This window comes from Mytilus galloprovincialis, chromosome 4 (genome assembly GCF_965363235.1).
Source record: "Mytilus galloprovincialis chromosome 4, xbMytGall1.hap1.1, whole genome shotgun sequence".
Classification (NCBI taxonomy): Eukaryota; Metazoa; Mollusca; class Bivalvia; order Mytilida; family Mytilidae; genus Mytilus; species Mytilus galloprovincialis.
Genome location: NC_134841.1, coordinates 36,446,255 through 36,472,506, shown reverse-complemented (window position 1 = coordinate 36,472,506; position 26,252 = coordinate 36,446,255). Strand labels below are relative to the sequence as shown.

At 33.0% G+C, this 26,252-nt stretch overlaps 1 protein-coding gene across 1 annotated transcript; it reads right to left on the bottom strand.

Annotated features, from left to right (window-relative positions):
- Nucleotides 1-57: 57 nt before the first annotated feature.
- Nucleotides 58-24,684, bottom strand: LOC143072025 (ubiquilin-1-like). The gene is made up of 15 exons (XM_076246789.1): nucleotides 24,532-24,684; nucleotides 19,822-19,974; nucleotides 19,438-19,521; nucleotides 18,875-18,997; nucleotides 18,122-18,247; nucleotides 15,761-15,811; nucleotides 14,918-14,995; nucleotides 14,477-14,588; nucleotides 10,151-10,306; nucleotides 9,779-9,918; nucleotides 9,326-9,409; nucleotides 7,905-8,020; nucleotides 6,295-6,541; nucleotides 4,627-4,711; nucleotides 58-3,809 (listed from the first exon to the last, which is right to left on the bottom strand). Exons 1-15 carry the CDS (start codon nucleotides 24,637-24,639, stop codon nucleotides 3,745-3,747), a joined length of 1,728 nt encoding a protein of 575 aa, XP_076102904.1. The 5' UTR covers nucleotides 24,640-24,684; the 3' UTR covers nucleotides 58-3,744.
- Between the last annotated feature and the right edge of the window lie 1,568 nt (nucleotides 24,685-26,252).

Below are 26,252 nucleotides of genomic sequence, written 5' to 3'. Positions count from 1 at the left end.
GCATTAGAACCAATGTGTTAACATGTGAAATGCAGGCATTTAAACTAAATCCATGTATCCATAAATTACAATTTTAATGTAAATCCATGTATCCATAAATTACAATTTTAATGTAAAATCTTTTAATTACATATACAGATTGATGACATGATAAAGACATACAGTTCAAAGGTTAACAGAACAAATATTTGTATTTAACATATAACAAAGGGGAAATAACTCATTATCTATATCCCACCCTATTGCCACAACGTAAACTGCTAACATTGCAAGTTCAACTTAAATATTAATATATATATCTTTGTTCAACCAAGATATTAATATCTACCCCTTATTAAACCAAAATATCAATATCTGCCCCTTTAAAATATTAATATTTGTCCCTTGTTCAAGCAAAATATTATAATATCTGCTCTTTGTTAAACCAATATTATTAATATGTTCCACCCATCACTACATAAAAATGTGTCAAATAATAAATTCAATCAATGAAGTATTGGTATGTAATTTAACTTATAAGTTTGATTTGATGAAATTATTGTTCACACATAAAATGAACACTTTATCAAGCTTAATGCTTTGAACATTTGAAAACTACTGTTCCTCAGTACTTTAGAAATTAGAAAAGTGTTGACTCCTGCAGTATATCAATCCATATTACAATGTTTCCGAAAGGTATTTTTGTCTATGATGATCAAAATGTGATCCATTAATTCATGAATTTATAAACTTACCAAATTTTCAATTCATGTCAACATATAACATTTCATTTGAAAATTCCAAAAAGTCAATGTGTTTATATGATTACACATGGCAATCAGATTTTACAAAAGAAAACATGAATAACAAAAAAAAAAAACAATAGTAGATCTGAGTTTTAACATTTTTTAATGGATTCAATTAAAATTCTGATTACAGAATCAACATGTCAAATTCATTACTATGTTATTTGGGTACACTAGTTTCATGTTTTTACCAATCCTTAACTTGCTGTGTAATTTTATAACAAAATATCATGGACTTTTTAGTTTGAATATTTGGGTAACTGATTGTCTGACATCTAAAATATTTTTCAACTATAGTAACGTGGAAAAAAATATTGCTAAATTAGACAATGCTATTGAAACTTATAATTCATAAACAAAATATTAAATCTTTGACAATTCAGAATTTATAATGAATCCTCCCTCCTGCACACATGTGTGATAATCTGGCATTGGAAACCATCAATGGTCAAAGTATAGAGTTTAATGGGTCAATAAGACATTTTGAAAGAATATACTGTAAATTTAAAAAAATATTTTCAGGATTTTCATATTGCAATATTAAGAACTTTGTTCATTCTTTAAAAATCACAATAAAATATGCATGCGAAAAGTCTAAATTAAAACTAAGATAATTTTGTTAAATACTAAAAGACAAAAAAAATTTACAATTAAACTGAGTTCTCTTTCTTTCAATTGTTCTGTTTAAATCATTTGCAAGTAAAAACTCATCTTAACATATAAACATCTCTGATTATAAATTCATTCCATAGTCTTGTCCTCATAACATTTCCCTAAAATTCATTAATTTACTTAAGTTTTGGAAAATCTGTATGTAAATTAACAGATAGATTTCTGTATTCAATTTCATTAAACTGAAGCCATGTACAATGGTCAAACAAATTATTGGTTATTTTTTTATGAAACAAATTTTTACAGTGATACATGTATAAAACAAATTGAAATATATATAACAAATCTATTTTAAAAATTTTGAAACTGCAATGAAACTAGAGGCTCTAAAGAGCCTGTGTCGCTCACCTTGGTCTTGTGCATATTAAACAATGGACACAGATAAATTCATGACATAATTGTGTTTTGGTGATAGTGATGTGTTTGTAGATCCTACAATTATCTCTATCTATAATGAACTTGGCCCAGTAATTGCAGTGGAAATTATTTTCTAAAAATTTACAAAAATTTATGAAAAATGTTAAAAATTAACTATAAAGGGCAATAACTCCTTAAGGGGTCAATTGACTATTTTGGTCATGTAAACTTATTTGTAGATCTTATTTTGCTGAACGTTATTGCTGTATACAGTTTATCTCTATCTATAATAATATTCAAGATAATAACAAAAAACGGCAAAATTTCCTTAAAATTACCAATTCAGGACAGTAACCTAACAACGGGTTGTCCGATCCATGTGAAAACATCAGGGAAGATAGATCTTGACCTGATAAACAATTAAACCCTGTCAGATTTTCTCTTAATGCTTCGGTTTTCGAGTTATAAGCCAAAAACTGGATTTTACCCCTATGTTCTATTATTAGCCGTGGCAGCCATTTTGGTTGATTGGCCAGGTCACGCCACACATTTTTTAAACAAGTTACCCAAATGATGATTGTGGCCAAGTTTAGTTTAATTTGGCACAGTAATTTCAGAGAAGAAGATTTTTGTAAAAGATTACTAAGATTTACGAAAAAATGGTTAAAAATTGACTATAAAGGGCAATAACTCCTTCAGGGGTCAACTGACCATTTTGGTCATGCAGAAGTATTTGTAAATCTTACTTTGCTGAACATTATTGCTGTAAACAGTTTATCTTTATCTATAATAATATTCAAGATAATAACCAAAAACAGCAAAATTTCCTTAAAATTACCAATTCAGGGGCAGCAACCCAACAACAGGTTGTCCGATTCATCTGAAAATTTCAGGACAGATAGATCTTGACCTGATAAACACTTTTACCGCATGTCAGATTTGCTCTAAATGCTTTGGTTTTTGAGTTATAAGCCAAAAACTGCATTTTACCCCTATGTTCTATTTTTAGCCATGGCGGCCATCTTGGTTGGTTGGCCGGGTCACCCCACACATTTATTAAACTAGATATCCCAAAGATGATTGTGGCCAAGTTTGGAATTATTTGGCCCAGTAGTTTCAGAGGAGAAGATTTTTGTAAAAGATTACTAAGATTTACGAAAAATGGATAAAAATTGACTATAAAGGTCAATTACTCCTAAAGGGGTCAACTGACCATTTTGGTCATGTTGACTTATTTGTAAATCTTACTTTGCTGAACATTATTGCTGTTTACAGTTTATCTTTATCTATAATAATATTCAAGATAATAGCCAAAAACAGCAAAAATTCCCTAAAATTACCAGTTCAGGGGCAGCAACCCAATAACGGGTTGTCGGATTTATCTGAAAATTTGAGGACAGATAGATCTTCACCTGATAAACAATTTTACCCCATGTCAGATTTGCTCTAAATGCTTTGGTTTTTGAGTTATAAGCCAAAAACTGCATTTTACCCCTATGTTCTATTTTTAGCCATGGCGGCCATCTTGGTTGGTTGGCCGGGTCACGCCACACATTTTTTAAACTAGATACCCCAATGATGATTGTGGCCAAGTTTGGTTTAATTTGGCCCAGTAGTTTCAGAGGAGAAGATTTTTGTAAAAGTTAACGACGACGGACGCCGGACGCCAAGTGATGGGAAAAGCTCACTTGGCCCTTCGGGCCAGGTGAGCTAAAAATGAATCTGTTTCCAGTCTGTTGATGATTGTTGACACTATAGGAAATCGTTAAACACAGACATTGATGTCTTTGCAGAGAAATCCCCACAAAGACTAAAATAGCATGGGTTTACAGCTATAAATCATTGTATCTAGATAAGATTTGAAGTATTCAGAAAATGAAGTTTTATAACACAAATAATTCACAGTTACAATAATACTAAACAAAAAGATTCAGCTTCTTGAAGATAAAATTCTGTCTATAGCATCATTCACATTTCCCATTGTAGCTGTCAATGCTGGAAATACAATAAAAACAAACATTAGTCAAATGTTGAAAAAAATAGTGTATAATGATGCAATTGCATGATTTTTAAATGCAAGATATAAAATTTTTGTGATGTTTTTATCATTGCAAAAATTGGAATCAGTTATGATTTGTATAATACTAGTATGTAAAAACTTGTATTTCAAATTTTGAGAGCTTTATTTTTTTAAAAATGCAATTATTTATCTCATTTTTTTTTTTTACATTGCTCAACTATCTTGTTAATAAATGCACATAAAAATTTCTGGACTTATAGAAGCAAATTATTAGCAAGTTTAACCCAAAAGCTTCTATTAAATTGTCTATAACAATTAATCGTCACATGTCATTTTTCTGTTAATGAATATTCTACCAACAAGGGCTGTTCCCCTTGAAAATTATGAACATTACACAAAGAGATGGCACAGGGTACATGCATCCATAGAAACAATTTGTATTAAATTTTTTTCATTCTGTACAAAGGTTGTAAGTACCCAACTAATAATGGAAGTGATCAAAGTCACTGGTTAATGATTGGAAGAGTTGTGCACATATTTTCCATCTACGTTCCAGTCTTCCATTGAGGTATGGTGATGCAACTACAAATATGATATAGCACAATTGCATTTAGGTGAATACTACAATTCTTAAGAAGGAAAAGATATTTTTTTGCAGTGATAAAGTGCACACATATTGCAGTTTATTTGAGCATATTAATCAAAAGCCTGTACTCTTAATGTGCTTGATGATTCAAACTGATTCAATTAGCAGTTATTTACACCCTTGGCATAAAATTGTAATATGCATACCTCTGAGATTCTGTTCCCGATCAATAAATCCCATAGCAGCCATCTGTTCTAATTCTGTAGCATATCTCTGTTCAGGTGGTTGATTCTGCAGTAAACAATCATTTTGATATTTTATATTAAGAAATTGAAATAGTTTGAGTTGCAAAGATATTGTACATGGTAAATAAAATTATGACAATTTCGAGGTGAATTCTGGATAAAAAGAATAAACTGCATTCCTGACCTATCATAATTTATCTTTATAAATGTTAGAGATGAATAAGACATGAACAATGGTGTTGGACAAGAAAAGCAAATGAATTATTTAAACATGTGCCTGTCTTAAGTCAGCAGCACAGGCACTCGTCTCAGAATTTTTCCCTCTATATACCTTTATATAACACAAGGTACTTAACTCGCGATTTTGAAAAATGTCATATGGTGACGAAATTTCATTAAAAATGCCACGTCTCGGCTGTCAACCCCACTAAAACTTGTTATGCCGTAAATCTAAATTGATTTATCTTCACAATGGTGTATAACACGCCTACTGTTGTTGTCGCAATCATCAGTAGCAATCCTACCAAAGTATGTCAATCGTAATTATTTCGTCAACTTACACAAAATTGGCAATACACGTCTCGCAGTAAATGATTAATTATAAAAATTATTTCAGAAAAAACTGTTAGTTTTCGTATGAATTGAACTTATCATACAGTTAATAAAATTGTATAATATACCGTGAAAAAAATCTAACAAGTGTTGTTTGTGGTATGTCTAATAAGTTACAAATTTTCCCATGATGCCAATGTCATGCAGACTCTCTCTTGACTTTACGTATGAAATGAAACAAGATCAGATAACTCCGAGAAGCATTTAGACTTTCCCATAGAATTAACCAATCGGAAACCGAGATATACATGATATACAAGGAGACGTGACACGTTTATTGCCAATTCTTCAGCGGTTTGCAAAATTATTACGATTGACATACTTTGGTAGGATTGCTACGAGAGATTCCGACAACTAATTTAGGCATGTTATACACCATTGTAAAGATAAATCAATTTAGATTTACGATATAACAAGTTTTAGTGGGGTTGATGAGCCTATAAAGCGGCATATAACGGATATTCGTCAACACCTGACATTTTTCTAAAATGCAAGGTAAGTACCTTGTGTTATAGGAAGGTATATACAATTTTTTTTTCTGAGACAAGTGCCTGTGGTCAGCAGCCTGCCATTAGTGGTTGTCGTTGATTTCTGTAGGTCTTATTTGATTTTCTTTTTTAATAGGAATCTGGCTGAGAGTTTTCTTGCTTGATTTTTTTCACAGTTTGTCTCGTTGTGAACTTTTATAGTTGACTAAACAGTATGGGTATTGATCATAATTGGAGGACGAGGTGACCTTTTGTTTCTTACATCCATGTCATTTGGACTTATTTAAATAGTTGTCACCCTGGCAATCACATCACACCTCATTTATTTTATATGTATTCATGATCTGTATCACCATCTCAATTTGTGGAATTTTTTTCTAACAATTGTTTACAATCCTGTGCTCATACTTTTAAACTTTTTCCCTCTACTGTAATATTTGTTCAAATGGAAATAATATAACAAGAATATTTCTTCCACTTGAAAGTTGTATTATGAAGGAACTTCTATTTTGTGACAACAGGTACTTACATTAGTTCCTTGGGCCATTAAACTCATCATATGAGCCATTAAATTTGACATCTGTTCTGGACCTTGTCCTGGTACTGGTGCTGGTGTAGATGTGGTGGTAGTTGTTGATGTTGTAGTATCCGCTGTTGTGGTGGTTGAGGTACAATCTGTTGACGGTGATGTTGAACTCGTCACGGAGGTGGATGTTGATCCTGTGGTAGGTGTATCTGTTGTTGTTTGTCCAGGTCTTGTTAACAATGGATTCATCCTATAAGTTTTAAATTATAGTATAATTGAGAATTGGGAATACAATGACTTATGACTTCAATGAGAACGAAAAAAAATAAAACATATTTATGAAACAAAATGCCCCTTCAAGTTGTATTGTGTGAACTCACTGTACTTATTTATTTAATTTCATTTTTATTGAGCACTGTTTGTTCATTTATAAAAAGGAAGTTGTTTAATGCTCTCAAACCAAGTCTCCAAACATTTGTGTTTCTCAGTGACAATCTATGTCATATTCATTTTATTACTTTGCAAACTACACAATTTTTCAGGTGAAGGTACTATTGCTTAATTTAAAGACATTTCTTTCCAAAACAAGAATGTGTCCAAAGTACACGGATGCCCCACTCGCACTATCCTTTTCCATGTTCCATGGACTGAAAAAATTGGGTAATAATCTAATTTGGCATTAAAATTAAAAAGATTATATTATAGGGAACATATGTAATAAGTTTCAAGTTGATTGGACTTCAATTTCATCAAAAACTACCTTGACCAAAAACTTTAACCTGAAACTCCCACTTTCATTTTCTATGTATAGTGAACCGTGAAATTGGGGTCAAAAGTCTAATTTGGCATTAAAATTAGAAAGATCATATCATAAGCAACAAGTGTACTAAGTTTCAAGTTGATTGGAATTCAGCTTCATCAAAAACTTCCTTGACCAAAAACTTTAACCTGAAACTCCCCCTTTCATTTTCTATGTTCAGTGGACCGAGAAATTGGGGTCAAAAGTCTAATTTGACTTTAAAATTAGAAAGATCATATCATAAGCAACAAGTGTACTAAGTTTCAAGTTGATTGGACTTCAGCTTCATCAAAAACGACCTTGACCAAAAACTTTAACCTGAAACTCCCCCTTTCATTTTCTATGTTCAGTGGACCGTGAAATTGTGGTCAAAAGTCTAATTTGGCATTAAAATTAGAAAGATCATATCATAAGCAAACTTTAACCTGAAACTCCCCCTTTTATTTTCTATGTTCAGTGGACCGTGAAATTGTGGTCAAAAGTCTAATTTGGCATTAAAATTAGAAAGATCATATCATAAGCAACAAGTGTACTAAGTTTCAAGTTGATTGGACTTCAGCTTCATCAAAAACTACCTTGACCAAAAACTTTAACCTGAACAGACGGACGCACGGACGGACTATCGTAGGTGGGGCATAATAAAAAAGCTCGAAATCAATTCAGTTTTATTGTTAAATCAACTGACTCACACCACCAAAGTCTATTATTTCATGAAGCCCTATTCCCATGCAAATAGGTGATATATACCAAAAATAGATTACTGTACAATTGTTTGTCTATGTTCCAACCCATCATAAGACAAAATAAATCTCACCCTGGAAACAATCCTGGAGCTTCTTGTTCAAGTTCTTGCATGCCTTCCTGAATTCTCATCATGGCCTGCATTGCTCTGGGGTTGGTCAAAAAACTTTGTACATTTGGATTTTGCATCTAAAAGGAAAATAGACATGATAGAATAATTAAAAATACATTCCATTTTCAATTTTAATCAAGTTACCATTACTAGAATATCAGTCGAGCCATTTTCCAAACAATTGATTAGTTTGTTTGATGTAATGCCAATTTGTTCATGGTCAATTACAAATGATTTGCTAGGTTTGCAAATAAACAACAAAATGAATTTTTTAATCAAACCTTTCAAAACATCATTACTTAATTACAAATGTATAAGCATAAGTCATTTGGGACTCAATTATCAATTATGATAGAAATTACATTTCTTTACAATCAATTCTAATGAAATCAAAGAGTTATTTTGTTGTTATGTGGGTTTAAACTTCTTTTTTTTTTAAACACTGGAGTGACTATACCAACATGATTTAGATTTGACTTTAGATTTCCAGAACTGCCTTAGACTTTATGTGATTTGAAGCTTGATATATGATAAAGACACTAATTGTTTTAAAAACAAGAATGTGTCCAAAGTACACGGATGCCCCACTCGCATTATCATTTTCCATGTTCAATGGACCGTGAAATTGAGAAAAAATATAATTTGGCATTAAAAGAAGAAAGATCATACAATAGGGAACATGTGTACTAAGTTTCAAGTTGATTTGACTTTAACTTCATCAAAAACTACCTTGACCAAAAACTTTAACCTGAAACTCGCACTTTCATTTTCTATGTTCAATGGACCTTGGAATTGGGGTCAAAAGTCTAATTTGGCATTAAAATTAGAAAGATCATATCATAAGAAACATGTGTACTTAGTTTCAAATTGATTGGACTTCAGCTTCATCAAAAACTACCTTGACCAAAAACTTTAACCTGAAACGTGCACTTTCATTTTGTATGTTCAGTGGACAGTGAAATAGGGGTCAAAAGTCTAATTTGGCTTTAAAATTAGAAAGATCATATCATAAGGAACATATGTACTAAGTTTCAAGTTGATTGGACCTCAGCTTCATCATAAACTACCTTGACCAAAAACTTCAACCTGAAGCGGGACGAAAGGACGGACAGACGAACGAACAGACGAACGTACAGATGGACGGAAGGATGCACAGACCAGAAAGCATAATGCCCCTCTACTATCGTAGGTGGGGCATAAAAATTGTCTTATAGTGTTGCATTGCTGGTATCTCAAACCTCTCACGTTTACTTAAATATCCAAGCTTTATAATCAATTGATCCTTTTACCCTCACAAATGAGTATTCCCACATTTAATTGACTAACTTCTTACCATAAACAATTGTTCCATCCCTAATACACCTGAAAAAGGCTGTACCTACCTGTTGTACCATGTTAGGTAGCTGTGTTCTCATTTGTTCCTGTAACTGGGGGTTACCAGCAAACATTGGATTAGCAGACAACATCTACAAGATACATAAAATTAATTAGCTTTCAGGGATAATTTCAAATTTTCTTTCCATCATTTTTTTTAAATCTGATTTTACAATATTTAAAAGACTGAATGGACTTACATACAGACAAGGGTAAAACTTAATGGCCCCTCCTCTGGTAAAACAAAGCTTTTTTAATTAACTTTTATTTAGAATTGTGGCTTTCTTAAATTACAAAATATTTGAAATTTAGCAGACCTTTTTAACTATTCAATTTCAATCAACAATATTCAATTCTGTCAGGTTTTGCAAACAGCATTAACAACCCAAGGGAAATTATTTCCCATCGATCATATAAAACAGGTGTTTACCAATAAATCTTTCCTGTTTCTTCATACTTACATTTTGTGCCATTTCTGGATTTGACGATAAATTCTGCAACATGGCCTGCATGTACGGAGCTTGTAACATATTTTCCATTAATTGTGGGTTTTGTGTAATCTGGGACATTAAACTCTGCATTCCAGGGCTATCAAACATTCCTAAAAAAAAAAGACAGTGATCTAATTGAAGTAAATGTAATAAATGTAATAAAATATAGTCACATGCATTTGAAATACATGATAAGACCTGAAATACCTAATATTTTACTATCAGTATTAGGACAATGATGTGACTCTTAATTGTTAATAAGTCATCTGAATTTTGTAAAAATAAAACTGTATTCTGATTAAAGATCACATGATCACTATTCTATCTATACTATATACAAACCTGTTGGCTGTCTAGGTGTTGATGATGTCCCAGAAGATGTGGCTGGGGTTGATGTTGTGGAGGGGGTGCTAGGTGACTGAGTTGATCCTGGAGCCCAGGGGTTTGGCAATGGGTCTGTATTTTCTCTACCCTGTTGTTCACTCTCTGTTCCGCCTCCTGTGTGAAATAGAAATACAAGATGCTAAAGTCATAAAGTAAGCTCTTTTATGAAATAAAAATACAAGTCAGTTACAGTCTTAAAGTAATTCGTCCTTTGTGAAATAGAAATACAAGTGAGCTTAAGTCATAAAGTAATTCTCTTTTTCTTTTTCATTGTATAATTTTTTTTAAACATTTTTTTTGGTCAATTTTTCAGTCTAACAAGCATGTTCTGTAAATTCAAGAATTATTGAATTATTGCGAATTTGTCATTTTAGGCTAAAATGCATTTTTTTATTTTTGCGATATTGAGAAAAATACTGTTTATCTATATAAAATAGTTCAAAATGTGAGCTTTTATTATTGCAAAAATACTCCTGTTGCTTTTTTGCAATAATAACAAACTTTGCAATAATTTAACTTGCAGTAAATTAAAACTTATTTTAGGTTAAATTCTTGAGATCTCATTTGCATAAAACTTCAATGCAATGGAAACCAGATGCTCCGCAGGACGCAGCTGTATACGACTGCAGAGGTCGAACCCTGAACAGTTGGGGCAGGTATGGACACAACATTCAAGCTTGATACAGCTCTGAATTTGGATTGTGATTAAATAGTTGAGACAGCAAAGGTTTCTGACACAGAATGAATGTGGTCTAATGATTTTTTTTGATTTTTTTTTGCTTTTGAGCAATACACTATGCTGTTGAATATAAATCCCCTCAAAAAAATATTTGAAGAAAAATTATTTTTAATTATCACTTCCTTCAACATAATTTTCAAGCAGTGTAAGGAGGTAATCAAGTAATCAAACATATATATAACAGTATTCTTTAAATTTTAATTGGAATTGGATTACCTCCCTTTCACTGCTTTTAAATTGTCTAAATTGTCCTTTAACCAGAAAAACCCTTGTTTCCCCCTTTTTTTGCCCCTAATTGCTTAATGATTTGATCCAGTACCCCTATAACCATCCCTTTGTAGTATGGAAACTTGTGGTATAATTTCCGAGAGATTTATACACTTAAACAAGTAATTGACTGAAAACTATAAAAATGCTTATTTAGGCCCCTTTTTTGGCCCCTACTTGTTGAAACCCCCATGGAGCAAGAACCCCAAAACTTAATTCCAGCCTTTCCTTTGTAGTATGAAACTTTGTAGTATAATTTCAGAGAGATCCATACACTTAAACACAAGTTATTGTCTGTAAACTAGAACCAGGTGCTCCGCAGAGCGCAGCTTTATACGACCGCAGAGGTCGAACCCTGAACAGTTGGGGCAAGTATGGACAAAACATTCAAGCGTGATACAGCTCTGAATTTGGATTGTGATCAAATTTTTGACATTACATGGTTTTTTTTTACACAAAACCAATGTCAAGATTTTACAAATCAATTAAAGATTTCTTCTTCAAACTTTTTAAATCTAAAATTAAATAGTTGACACAGCATAGGTTTCTGACACAGAATGAATGTGGTCTAATGAACTTAAAAGTTTTTTTTTGCCTTTGAGCAATTCACTATGCTGTTGAATATTAATCCTCTCAAAAAAATGTTTGAAGAAATTTTCTTTTTATTTATGAAATCTGAAATGAGAAAAATTTAACCCCCCCCCCCTTTTTTTCACATCCCCCGTTTCCCTTTTACCAAAACTGATATCAATTCAAATTTCTAATGGAGTTTGCAACAATAACTACTCTTTTAAATACATCATAAAATATTAAAATGTAAAATAAAGTGCTTGTTATCACTGAATGGTAAAGATTGGTTGGTAGTAAAAGTGAATATACATTGTTTATTGTATAAAACAATAAAAAAAACTTCATCAGCAACATTTTATATTGGCAAATTTCCAATGATGTTATTTACATAAAGTTATTGGCAAATAAAAATAGAAAATGACATCATAGTCATGTCTGGCAAATGTCCAACATACATTATCTAAAAACATTTTAGATAAGATAAGGAAAAAAAGCTTCATCAGCAACATTTTATATTGGCAAATTTCCAATGAAGTTATTTACATAAAGTTATTGGCAAATAAAAATAGAAAATGACATCATAGTCATGTCTGGCAAATTTCCAACATATATTATCAACTACTATTCTATACAAAGAAAGATAACTCCAATTGAAAATTAATTGCTATTTCACAATATTGTGCAATTAGATATTTCTTGCTATTGTGCAATACTGTGCAATTGAAAATTTCTTGCTATTGCACAATACTTGATATGGAATCCTGATTTGGACCAACTTGAAAACTGGGCCCATAATCAAAAATCAAAGTACATATTTAGATAAAGCATATCAAATAAGCCAAAGAATTTAATTTTTGTTAAAATCAAACTTAGTTTAATTTTGGACCCTTTGGACCTTAATGTAGACCAATTTGAAAACTGGACCAAAAATTAAGAATCTACATACACAGTTATATTTGGCATATCAAAGAACCCATTTATTCAATTTTTGATGAAATCAAACAAAGTTTAATTTTGGACCCCCATTTGGACCAACTTGAAAACTAGGCCAATAATTAAAAATCTAAGTACATTTTTAAATTCAGCATATCAAAGAACCCCAAGGATTCAATTTTTGTTAAAATCAAACTAAGTTTAATTTTGGACCCTTTGGACCTTAATGTAGACCAATTTGAAAACGGGACCAAAAATTAAGAATCTACATACATAGTTAGATTCGGCATATCAAAGAACCCCAATTATTCAATTTTTGATGAAATCACACAAAGTTCAATTTTGGACCCTTTGGGCCCCTTATTCCTAAACTGTTAGGACCAAAACTCCCAAAATCAAACCCAACCTTCCTTTTATGGTCATAAACCTTGTGTTTAAATTTCATAGATTTCTATTTACTTATACTAAAGTTATGGTGCAAAAACCAAAAATAATGCTTATTTGGGCCCCTTTTTGGCCCTTAATTCATAAACTGTTGTGACCTCAACCCCAAAAATCAATCCCAACCTTCCTTTTGTGGTCATAAACCTTGTGTTAAAATTTCATTGATTTCTATTTAACTAAAGTTATTGTGCGAAAACCAAGAATAATGCTTATTTGGGCCCTTTTTTGACCCTTAATTCCTAAACTGTTGGAACCAAAACTCCCAAAATCAATCCCAACCTTCCTTTTGTGGTCATAAACCTTGTGTCAAAATTTCATAGATTTCTATTCACTTAAACTAAAGTTATAGTGCGAAAACCAAGAAAATGCTTATTTGGGCCCTTTTTGGCCCCTTATTCCTAAAATGTTGGGACCAAAATTCCCAAAATCAATCCCAACCTTCCTTTTGTGGTCATAAACCTTGTGTTAAAATTTCATTGATTTCTATTCACTTTTACTAAAGTTAGAGTGCGAAAACTAAAAGTATTCGGACGACGCCGACGACGACGACGCCAACGTGATAGCAATATACGACCAAAAAATTAAAATTTTTGCGGTCGTATAAAAATGCTTTTTTTTGGTCCCTTATTCATAAATCTTCAGGGATTTTAACCCCAAACTGACACCAAGCCTTCCCTTCATTATATGGAACCTTGTGGTACAATGTCAGAGAGATCCATACAGTTAAACATAAGTTATTGTCCTGAAACTTCAAAAATGCTTGTTTTTGGCCCCTTTTTGGCCCTTAATTCCTAGACTGTTTGCCCCATAACCCTTAAAATAAATCCAAACCTTCTACTTAATGGTATGAACATTGTGGTACAATTTTAGAGTAATTGAAATACTTATACACAACTTATTGTCCTGAAACTAGATAAATGTATGTTTTGGGCCCCTAATTCCTAAACCAATGGGACCATAACCTGTAAAATCAATCCCAACCTTCCTTTTGTGGTTATAAACATTGTGTTAATTTTTTTTATTGATTTCTATTTACTTATACTAAAGTTATTATCTGGAAACCATCCGTCTTTGGACGACGCTGACGATGACGTGATACCAATATATGATCGCAATAAAAAGTAAAATAACAAAAATACAGAACTTTGAGGAAATTTCAAAACAGAAAGTCCAGTAAAGGGTTGATGAAACCTGGTTTTATAGCTAGCTAAACCTCTCACATGTATGATAGTAGCATAAAATTCCATTATATTGACAAAGATGAGGGAAAACATTTTGACCGACCTGATGCCAACAATACATTGTCAACATTGTTAACATAATAATATTACCCATTAAAGCGGAGAATGGATTTTGTCCCATTCCCTCCTGAGCTGCATTCAACATTGGTTCTTGTATATCTCTGTACATTCTTTGTAAGGCATTAAATCCACCTGGCAAACTCTGAAAAATAACAACAATTTTTTTTTTTAAATTAACTCTTGTATATAGGTTCATTATTTGAAATGCATCAAACAAACTAGCTTCAGTAGTTGTTGTTTGTTGAAGTGGTTCATAAATGTTTCTCATTTTTCATATAGATTAGACTGTTGGTTTTCCTGTTTGAATGGTTTTACACTGGTCATTTTGGGGGCCCTTTATAGCTTGCTGTTCAATGTGAGCCAAGTACTTTTACAAATTGTGACTTGGATGGAAAGTTGTCTCATTGTCACTCATACCACATCTTCTTACATCTAGCTAAACTCTATAGAAACTTTTAGTAATTTACTCACTTCTAAATTACTCATAGCTCTATCTTGCGATCTCATCAATTCCTGCATCATGGCTGGGTTTCTTGCTAGTTCCATGGTCTACAATGTAGTAAATGAAACAGATCAAACTTTGTCAGGTTAGTCCCATTGTCAAAACAATAACGAATCAAACAAATTAGGGGTCTACCGGAATAAGGCCTAGATGTTCCAAATGGCAGGGTAATGATTAACATCTTTGCAAACTTAAGTTTTCATCAAGCTACTGTCTGAAAACTATATCTAATTAAAACATAAAAAGAAAAAAAAACCAGTTTTATTTGCACACAAACCTCATATTTTTTACTATCTAGACAATATGACATAACAGTAAACAATATAAAATTCACAATAAGTATTCAAGATTACTGCAAGTATTTTTCAGAACTTTTTTCTGCAGTCTTGTTTAATGAATTTTGTTAAATTATTTCCCTTCAACTCTTGACAGTTGAATTTCCAATTTCCTTCACAAAGTGAGAATGGGCAGAGGGGGAGGGGTTAACCTTTAAGGTGTTTACCTCTCTCATACGTTCTGGGTTGTTCAGGCACAGGGGGCGGGGGTAACCTTTAAGGTGTTTACCTGTCTCATAAGTTCTGGGTTGTTCAAGCACAGGGGGAGAGGGTAACCTTTAAGGTGTTTACCTGTCTCATAAGTTCTGGATTGTTCAGACACAGGGGGAGGAGGTAACCTTTAAGGTGTTTACCTGTCTCATAAGTTCTAGGTTGTTCAGACACAGGAGGAGGGGGTAACCTTTAAGGTGTTTACCTGTCTCATAAGTTCTGGGTTGTTCAGACACAGGGGGAGGGGGTAACCTTTAAGGTGTTTACCTGTCTCATAAGTTCTGGGTTGTTCAGCATGTGTGTTATCTCTGGGTTTCTCTGAAATATAAATTATATTTGTAAACAAACTGATATGATGGAAATAGCAGAAGACTTTTATAAGGCCATAAAGAAATATCAAATCATGTTTTGATTTTTTTCAAAATGGATGCAAACTTGATTGATTGATGGTTGCTTAACGTCCAGTGGCAAATATTTCATGCATGTTCAGGACGGGCAAGTTGGATTGAAGAAAACAAGAACATCTGGGTGTTTTTAACAGGTCATAGATCTGTAATAATATCTTACTGTTGTTTCTCACATATATATAATAAAGAGGTAATTATATTTCAATCAATATTCCAACCCATAAAATAAACAAATAACTTTCAAACTGTTTACAATTGTTCCCTAGTTTTGCTCATGGCCTTTAAGCATACTACATTGCTAGGATAGGCAGCTATCTAAAATGATTTTCTACATAGCTTGAGTTATGGGTGTGATGCTACATTTCTAGGATAGGCAGCTATCTAAAATGATTTCTTCATAGCTTGAGTTATGGGGGTGATGCTACATTTCTAGGATAGGCAGCTATCTAAAATGATTTTCTTCATAGCTTGAGTTATGGGTGTGATGCTACATTTCTAGGATAGGCAGCTATCTAAAATGATTTCTTCATAGCTTGAGTTATGGGTGTGATGCTACATTTCTAGGATAGGCAGCTATCTAAAATGATTTTCTTCATAGCTTGAGTTATGGGGGTGATGATACATTGCTAGGATAGGCAGCTATCTAAAATGATTTTCTTCATAGCTTGAGTTATGGGTGTGATGCTACATTTCTAGGATAGGCAGCTATCTAAAATGATTTTCTTCATAGCTTGAGTTATGGGGGTGATGATACATTGCTAGGATAGGCAGCTATCTAAAATGATTTTCTTCATAGCTTGAGTTATGGGGGTGATGATACATTGCTAGGATAGGCAGCTATCTAAAATGATTTTCTTCATAGCTTGAGTTATGGGTGTGATGCTACATAGCTAGGATATGCAGCTTTCTAAAATGATTTTCTTCATAGCGGAAGTTATGGGGGTGATGCTACATTTCTAGGATAGGCAGCTATCTAAAATGATTTTCTTCATAGCTTGAGTTATGGTTGTGAGTGATGTTATATTGCTAGGATATGCAGCTACCTAAAATGATTTTCTTCATAGCTTGAGTTATGGGGGTGATGATACATTGCTAGGATAGGCAGCTATCTAAAATGATTTTCTTCATAGCTTGAGTTATGGGTGTGATGCTACATTTCTAGGATAGGCAGCTATCTAAAATGATTTTCTTCATAGCTTGAGTTATGGGGGTGATGATACATTGCTAGGATAGGCAGCTATCTAAAATGATTTTCTTCATAGCTTGAGTTATGGGTGTGATGCTACATTTCTAGGATAGGCAGCTATCTAAAATGATTTTCTTCATAGCTTGAGTTATGGGTGTGATGCTACATTTCTAGGATAGGCAGCTATCTAAAATGATTTCTTCATAGCTTGAGTTATGGGTGTGATGATACATTGCTAGGATAGGCAGCTATCTAAAATGATTTTCTTCATAGCTTGAGTTATGGGTGTGATGATACATTGCTAGGATAGGCAGCTTTCTAAAATGATTTTCTTCATAGCTTGAGTTATGGGTGTGATGCTACATAGCTAGGATAGGCAGCTATCTAAAATGATTTTCTTCATAGCTTAAGTTATGGGGGTGATGATACATTGCTAGGATAGGCAGCTATCTAAAATGATTTTCTTCATAGCTTAAGTTATGGGGGTGATGATACATTGCTAGGATAGGCAGCTTTCTAAAATGATTTTCATAGCTTAAGTTATGGGGGTGATGATACATTGCTAGGATAGGCAGCTATCTAAAATGATTTTCTTCATAGCTTGAGTTATGGGTGTGATGCTACATAGCTAGGATATGCAGCTTTCTAAAATGATTTTCTTCATAGCTTGAGTTATGGGTGTGATGCTACATAGCTAGGATATGCAGCTTTCTAAAATGATTTTCTTCATAGCTTGAGTTATGGGGGTGATGATACATTGCTAGGATAGGCAGCTATCTAAAATGATTTTCTTCATAGCTTGAGTTATGGGGGTGATGATACATTGCTAGGATAGGCAGCTTTCTAAAATGATTTTCTTCATAGCTTGAGTTATGGGTGTGATGCTACATTGCTAGAATATGCAGCTATCTAAAATGATTTTCTTCATACATTGTAGCTTGAGTTATGGGTGTGATGCTATAATTATTTAATAGTTCCCTTTTAACCAGGATGCTATCTGAAAGTTTCTAGAGAGAACACTATGTGCTCATTTACCTCCATTAGTTCTCTCATCTGTGGATTGCTAGTAATCATTTGTCTCATCACATCAGGGTTGGACATCAAATTTTGGACCATTGGATTATCCATCATCTGCCGCATCATATCTGGGTTACCCATCATCTACAAATCAATAACAATATTCACACTATCACATGGCCATTAGTGGGTTTTAACTGAAGGTATACCAAAGAGGTTGGATTCCTTCCAAAACATGACTCATAAGATTGTTAGAACAGATCGACAATTCTTGCATTTACTTAAGACAAAAATACCACATTCAGTGTAAATCTTTTCCTCAATCAAAAAACTTAAAAGCAAAAACAAAACATAAAACCAAAGTAAGAAGCCTGTTGTCTACAGTCTAGTGGTTGTTGTTGGTTGCTGTGTACCATGAAATGAAAAAAAGGCTGTTGGTTTTCTCTTTTGAATAGTTTAATAATTTGTCATCACCAGACAGTTAATAGCTTACTATAAGCTGTTGGTTTAGCTGTCAGATTGTTAAAAGCCTTTCAGTGGTATGTTATCATTCACAACTCTGTCCCTTTGTCTCTAACAGATATATATCTCTTTGGCAATTATACCACATCTCTTTATTTTCATCATCAACATTTGGATGACAAATAACATTTTCAAAATATTCAAACAACATTCGATCTTTTTCTATTATTTTTTTGCAATATTTTCTGATATTTTGTATAATAAAAAATAATCATTTTTCTCAGAAATAAAGAATGGTAAATTTCTCACCTCTCTTTGCATTCTTTGTTGCATCTCCATAAAGTTAGCTGATCCCATCCCCAAGTTACCAAGCCCTGCTAAACCTCCTAGGCCACCAAGTCCAAATGGGGTCTGTCCTACATCAGGCTGTGACTGTAATATGAAACAAATGTCAATTTTGTAAAATAATTAATTTACTGACAATTTAAAGATTCATGTTCATAATAATACAAATCGAAAAATCATAATCATTATTTATTTATTTATTTATTTAACAAAATGTGTTTATGAAAACAATAAATATTACTATATGCAACACAGTAATAAAACAATCAGCCAAAAAAAACAAATAAAACTTTTTTCATTTTTCTTTTTAGAATATTTTTTTTTACCTTCATGTACATGTATTTAAATAATTGAGATTTGTAAAGTAACAGTTTCATATTCTGGTGAATAATTCTATGTCTTAAGCTTTTTTCATAGTACTGTAGATTGTGCCTTGGGCTCATTGTTCAGTTTATTTTCATTTCTGCTCAGGGTTATTGACCCTTTTATTGTTGTCTAGTCTGACTAAAACTTCCCCTAAAACTTACCCCAGGTGTAGTACTAGGTATTGATCCTCCTCCAGGTGATGGACTAGGGATAGGGGCAGCTCTCTGTGCAGCTTGTTCTTGAGACTACAAAAATAAATCAATTTCAACTTTCAAAGTATCCAAATATATACATGTATAATCTATAAATATATTTCATTATGACAAATATATTAGACATAGATTTTTGTTGATTTTACTGAAAAACAACTTATTTTCACAGATACTTAATTTTGTGTTAAGTCCTTCCTATCCCTTGTTTGCTGCAATTTTATTATACGATTTTCAAATTAACTTGAAGTAGATGATTAAGGAAGTATACTTGAAGAGTTAGAGAGGACAACACATGACTGGTCATGTGACAGGAGGGTAACTACAAATACTTACCCTGTTTGATGATTTTATCACAAGATGAACTGTCAAACCATCTTTAATTTGATGCTGTTCTAGAGTGTCTTCATCTTTCAGTATTTTTCCAGCAAATATCAAACAAAGCTGTTCAACTGGAGCATTGAATTTCTGCGACACCATTTCCCGTAACTGTGAAAAACAGAAATAACAGATAAATTATTTCTTATTTAGAAGTGCAATATGTTTCAATCTAAATAATGAGGTTTTTGAATGAAAATGATATTGCTGAGACTATAAAGCAAACAAAATAAAATGCTTCGCAGAGCACAGCCTGATACGAACCCAGAGGTTGAACCCTGAACAGTTGGTGCAAGTTTGGACACAATAATTTTTAAATACCACATTTGATTATCTAATTATTGCTGGCTTTCATGTCGAACCGGCTCAAAGTCGATACGGCCCACGATGTTCCTGTGAAAGACATGATTCCAGAAATGATGTATATATGTGGCCTCAACATACCTTTACAGCGGATTCACTTGAGTGTGTAGCAAAGGGTAATATCTTTGGTTAGCTTGCTTGTTAGCTGAACCATGAAGTCATTGTTAGGTTTGGTGAACTACCCTCCTTTAAGAATAGGCTGGTCCAACAGAAAAACCAATCGATCTGTCTGTTGGGCTATGCTACTTCGAAAGAAGGGAAGTATACCTGGCCTAATAATGCCTTCACGGTTCAATTCGAAAGGGTAGTATACCTGGCCTAATAATGCCTTCACAGTTCAGCTAACAAGCAAGCTAACCCCAAAGTATTACCTTTTGCTACAAACTAAATGGAATCCGCTGTAATTTAGATACAACCCTTGGTTCAGTGCATAATAACATTTATAGGGCCAAAAATAAATCATTGTTTGTTTCCCCTCCCACGACCGACCCAGTAAAATCACTGCGACTCGAAAAAATTTATTAGCCATTCTTGTCCAAATTTGTATTTTGTTATGTTGGTTTTTGTTTATATCTTTCTTATGCTGTAGTCAATGAGCGTTAGTTTTTTGCAATACCTTTCCGATACTGTAGTCAACAAGCGTTTTAAATCAAGGCATTTTTGCATTGAAGCGTTTATATGATTCTGAATCAAGGAAAACAAACATAATGCCTTGCCACACGATTTGTGCTGTGTGCAAGGGTGATCTTTGTAAAGAAAAATTCTGAAGCATCTTTCAACCCACTGAGTGCACCTTGATTGGCTTTGTCTTTAACCTCTGTTCCTGTTTAAAGGATAAAATCTTTGAGTAAAAATGATCTGAATCGTGCTTTGAAATCAATCTACATGGTCTTTGAACAAGTTGGGCACAAGTCAGGAAATGTGGGATATGTGTATTCGCTGCTTTCAGGGACCTCCCCAATTTCTGGTGTAAAAAAAAACCAGTAAATTTGATTTCATTTTTCAATTTATGGTATGAAATTTACCAAAGGCAAAGGGCACGTTTTAACGTTAAAACTGCATCAGTTGAATTTGTAAATACTAAAAAGTATTCTAGGAACAACAACACATGAATAAGTGAAGCCTTATTTTTTTCTAGAACTTGAAAAAAACATACTAATCTTTTGTTTAGGAATCAATTGACCAAGCTGCATGATCCAGGTGTAACTGAACATAACTGAATTATGTTCACTTCTATTGAAAAAATTTATTCATTGAATTTTAATTCCCAAGTGATTAACATATCTATTTGTCATCTCATATTGATGATAAGGTATGAATTGGTGAACAAAGGAATTGTTTTGTTGTGAGTTATGCATCAAATTAGACATGAAATAAGCTTGATTTTAAACTAATAAAACACTAGCTATCATTAAACATTGTTATCACATGTAGAATGTGCGCTTTTGTAGATTTCATACCATAAAATGAACAGGAAAAAAGGAGGTCCCTGTATTCCGTAAACCAGGAAATTTTCGCGGTAGTTTTATTTTTGCTATTTTCGCAGTAGCAGTTGGTACGCGAAAATAAAACTACTGAGAATATTTAACTGGAAAAGATGTGATTCCTACTTATATCGAAGTATAGTCATGAACAAAATCTACTCAAAGCACATGGTCTGAAAATAGTATATAGACAAATGTATACCAACAACTTTTAAATGGACACTACTTTACCTTTGATTCTAAAAGTTTATATACAAAGACATTTGGTAATAAAATATTTATTAATGATAATGACAAATGGATCAAAAATTATCTCAAGTCTAATTGCGACACTGATAAAATTGTTATAAAAACAACACACATTACAGTTAGATAAAGTACACCTGTAAATCGTTTAAATACCGATTAACACATTGTAGCTGTCACATAGATCAAAGGATTTATTGATTAACTTTTATCCCTGCGGCTTCGAAAGCGCTACGAAAAAGGTCGTTCTTTGTTTCTAACTGTTTTTGTGTTTTCACTAGCCAGCTGCGTGCAGTGGTTTAATAATGCTTAATCTCATGTCAATTTCAAATTTATCAAGTTTTTTCTTTTTTTTGAGAAATTTTGCCACTTCGTCTGTATACCAATCTTGGAACTTTGCCCTTAAAATATCTTTATACACTTTGTTGACACGTAAATCATTGGGCTGTAACTGGTCTTTACATCCAGCTGGAACATACAAAACTTTAATGTTGGCTCTGTGTAGAGCCTCTAAAACGGATGCATGTCTATGAGCACTAAACACATCAAATATCACTAAAGCAGGCTGTTTTAAGGGTAAATCAAGTTCATTACAATTATCCGTTGCATTATACGGCACAAGCAAATGTTCTATGTAATGCAACATAGTGTCAGCATTGCTCCAATGATTTTCCAAATGGTAAATATTCCACGACTTAGGAAACCCATATTTTGGATGACATTGTTCAGTTGTCCTGGCATAAATAATCTGTGGAGGAAGAAGAACACCAGACTTAGATATTGTTAACAACGTAATGGTTTGACGTTGATTGTTTATGCCCACATTAAATATTAACCTGCTTACCGCCTTTAGCGTCCATTGTCAAGTCCCCACCGGGAATAAGATTTACACCAATTTGGTCCCAATTGAAAATTAAATCATTTGGAATATTATTTTCCTCAACATATTTTTCAATTCTATCAATGTAATCCTGTTTTGTTTTTTCAAAGTCTTCTGGTTGGGACTTGCTGCCTTCGTTCCCGTACATTTTGTATATCCCAAACGATGTAACACAGATTCAGCCCAAGTCTTCGTTAAATCTAAGGTTTCTATAAGTTCAGAATCATGATATTTGAGTATTCCTTTAGCAGACGAAATAACTATTTGATTATTAACTATCCCACCGAATTCTCGTATGCTTTTTATGTAATCCAACAAATCTGCATCGTACTTCCCAAGAAGAAGAGGTCTACAACGATCTTTTTTAGGAAGTTCGGCTGCATTTTCAAATTGCTTATGTAATCCACGTCTCATATATGAAGACTTTATGCTCCGAATAGTTAATTCATTCACAGGACTTCCAAGATCAGTTGTAAATTTCTTTGCAGTATTTTGCACACCATTTTCACTAGCATATTTTGCCATTTTAGCACGAACCTCTGGTGAATAATTATTGTAATTTCCCCGTTTACGTTTTGTGCCACCTTTACCAACAGGTGAATTGTCTACCAAGATATTTTCAACTTCTGTATTTGCACTTTTAAATGCCAGATTGTCCGTTTTCGAAATTAAGGGAGACTTCGGTGATGAAGTTTTAATCAGAAATTTATACATCTTTCCACTACGATAGCTTAAGAAACAACTAATGAATTTAGATTTTATTTTTATTTCCAAATGAAAACTATTCACTTGTCCAAACAAGTTATTGGTTGATATCAGATTAAGTTACTACCGACATACAAGTATAATATAGTTCACTAATTAACGGTACACTAACAAGTATGCAGTTTTAAAATTTAAAGATATTTTTCGGGACACAGCGGACAACCGCGAATTTAAAACGATGCGAATCTAGATTGACTTGGCAAATCGCGAAATAAAGACGGCGCGAAAATTTCTCGGTTTACAGTACTGTTTTAACACCAGAAAACTGGGGTGTACACTGAATACAGGGAATACCCCACTTTTCTTGACTTGAGCCTTACCTGTTGAATTTTGTACAAATTCAATATAGAAAAACCATATCAAAGAATAAAATAAAATAATTTGCCTACCTACCTACCCATACCCTGACAACATCAGTCGGGGGAGGCGAAACAAAGATATTTTTAATGTTGGCCTAGATTATGGAGTGTTTCTTTTTTGAAACAATCAATAAAGAAGACATCACAACAAAGATTGAAGATTGAAGATTTTTTGATAAAGGAGTGTTTAATTTCTAATATAGGATTCAGTCATAGTGGGCAGTTATTCAAAAATCATTGCAGGAAAAGAACACCAAAAGGTATTAAGAACTAAGATAAGTAGGTTATGATTTTATTTATGTAAAAGGGTTGTACAGTTTGCAAATGACCCTTCAACTGCCAACCCTGGGTGTGGGGGTGATTCGTTTAAGAAGTCTCTACAAAGCATGACAAATATTAGTGGTTTGAGCAAGGCCAATGTGTAGTGATAAGCTGAGGTATGCATCTGAGTATATTAAATAGAACATTCTAGATAACGAATTACTGACATATGCAGTGTGAGAAGTAATCTTGTGTATTGATTGTAGAGAGGTTTCAGGGATATTTCATAACTTCCAAACGATAGATTTACCTCCTTAACATGAGCATTAGTATCTATTTCCATTTCCTGCTTTTCTTTCGGTGTTTTAACCGTGATTTTCATGGTTTTACGAGACTCATCCATTCGTTCGTCCGCCATAATGTCTGTATTTTGACCTGTCACTATTCTGATTCAATGCCGCGTTTGATGCATACTAAAGTTTGTGTGTTCGATAAAACAGCTTTGGTGTCTTTATATTGGGTGCCATTCGAGACGTTTTGGCCACACTTCGTTTCGACCATACACCACTTCGTCCGTGGTTCATAAGGGAATGGTCATTATTTATCAGCTGAAGGGGTCGGTTCAAATTTTTTTAATAAAATTTTATGTTGGGGAACCCCCCCCCATTATTTTATAAAACCACATAATGACCCCCCTAAGAACATAGTTTGAAAAGTTTGACCCCCCCCCCCAAAAAAAAAAGGATTCCCAGTTGTGTTGAGGAGATGATGACCAGTTGCATAGTAACCGGCTTTGAGAAGCTCTGAGTATAACAAACAGCCTTTCTTCTTGATTTTTTTTTCAAAAAGGAATATCTGATACGTGCATGTAGAAAAATAGAAAAAAATATACAGAAAATTGTAACAATTTATTAATTTATTTTACTGCAACCTATAATTCTACAAATTTTGTCAGTATACTGGTAGATAAACTTTCAATATTGACTGTTATTTTAATCCCAATCACAGGCCCTTGTATCTTATTTTTTTAACCTTTGAACTTTAAAATATCTAGTTATGAATGGGGGGGTTCAGGATTCCAATGTACAAATGATTTATAGGAAGTGTAAATGATTTATTTGAGATAAAGAAATATACTTCTAAGCCAGGAACCTCTGGCCTTTCTTTGTTTTGTACAGATGTGTGTTTTAAGAGTTTAGTGTCTTATCAATTTTCTTAGACTTGCTACATGTCCCTTCCTAATTATTATTATTTTTTTAATTTTGCCCCTTTAATAATTTTACTGCTATAACTAGGAGATTACAATTATACTGACATCTGCAGGAGGAAGGCCTTTCTCCAAGGGCAATCAGTAGGCTGGCACTTATCAGTAGACATATAAATTAGTAAGAGAGAAATATTAGAAAGGGAATTGTAGCAAGTCTACAATTTTCTCTGAACAAGTAAACATTTTTGTTTAGGGGCCCCAGCTGAATATATTTGTTCTTTGTTCAAATCATATAGTGTATTGTTTAGTGTGTGTGAATACCATGGTGCCCATCAAGTATTTTTTTTTTTATTAAGGTCTGAAATTTGGATAGGAAAGAATATCGGAGAATGGATAAAATTTACAGAAAAATGGACAAAAAAAAATTAAAAAAGAACAGAGAACACTGGTGTGCAAATATGAATAAAAGGAGAAAAGAGCAAAAAATACTAACGAATAGAAAAATATTACCTTAAGAATACAGAAGGGATATACCTATAATATCGAGATCATCTTTTATTCTTATTCGATATCTTCGTAATAATTTCATAAAATAAGTAAACCTATTACCACGTGACGGACATATAATCCTTGCTTTCATCAAAATAATTATATATACACACCCATTTCATCTCAAAAATCACATCAAAATGATTTAAACACTATCATGACTATAGAAAATTAGTTATGCATGTCCAGAAACCTTTCCAACTCACTGTTTCCTGTGGTCAAAATTAGGGAGAAACGTTTCATAGAGTTGTTAATTTATTGATTGTAATTTTACA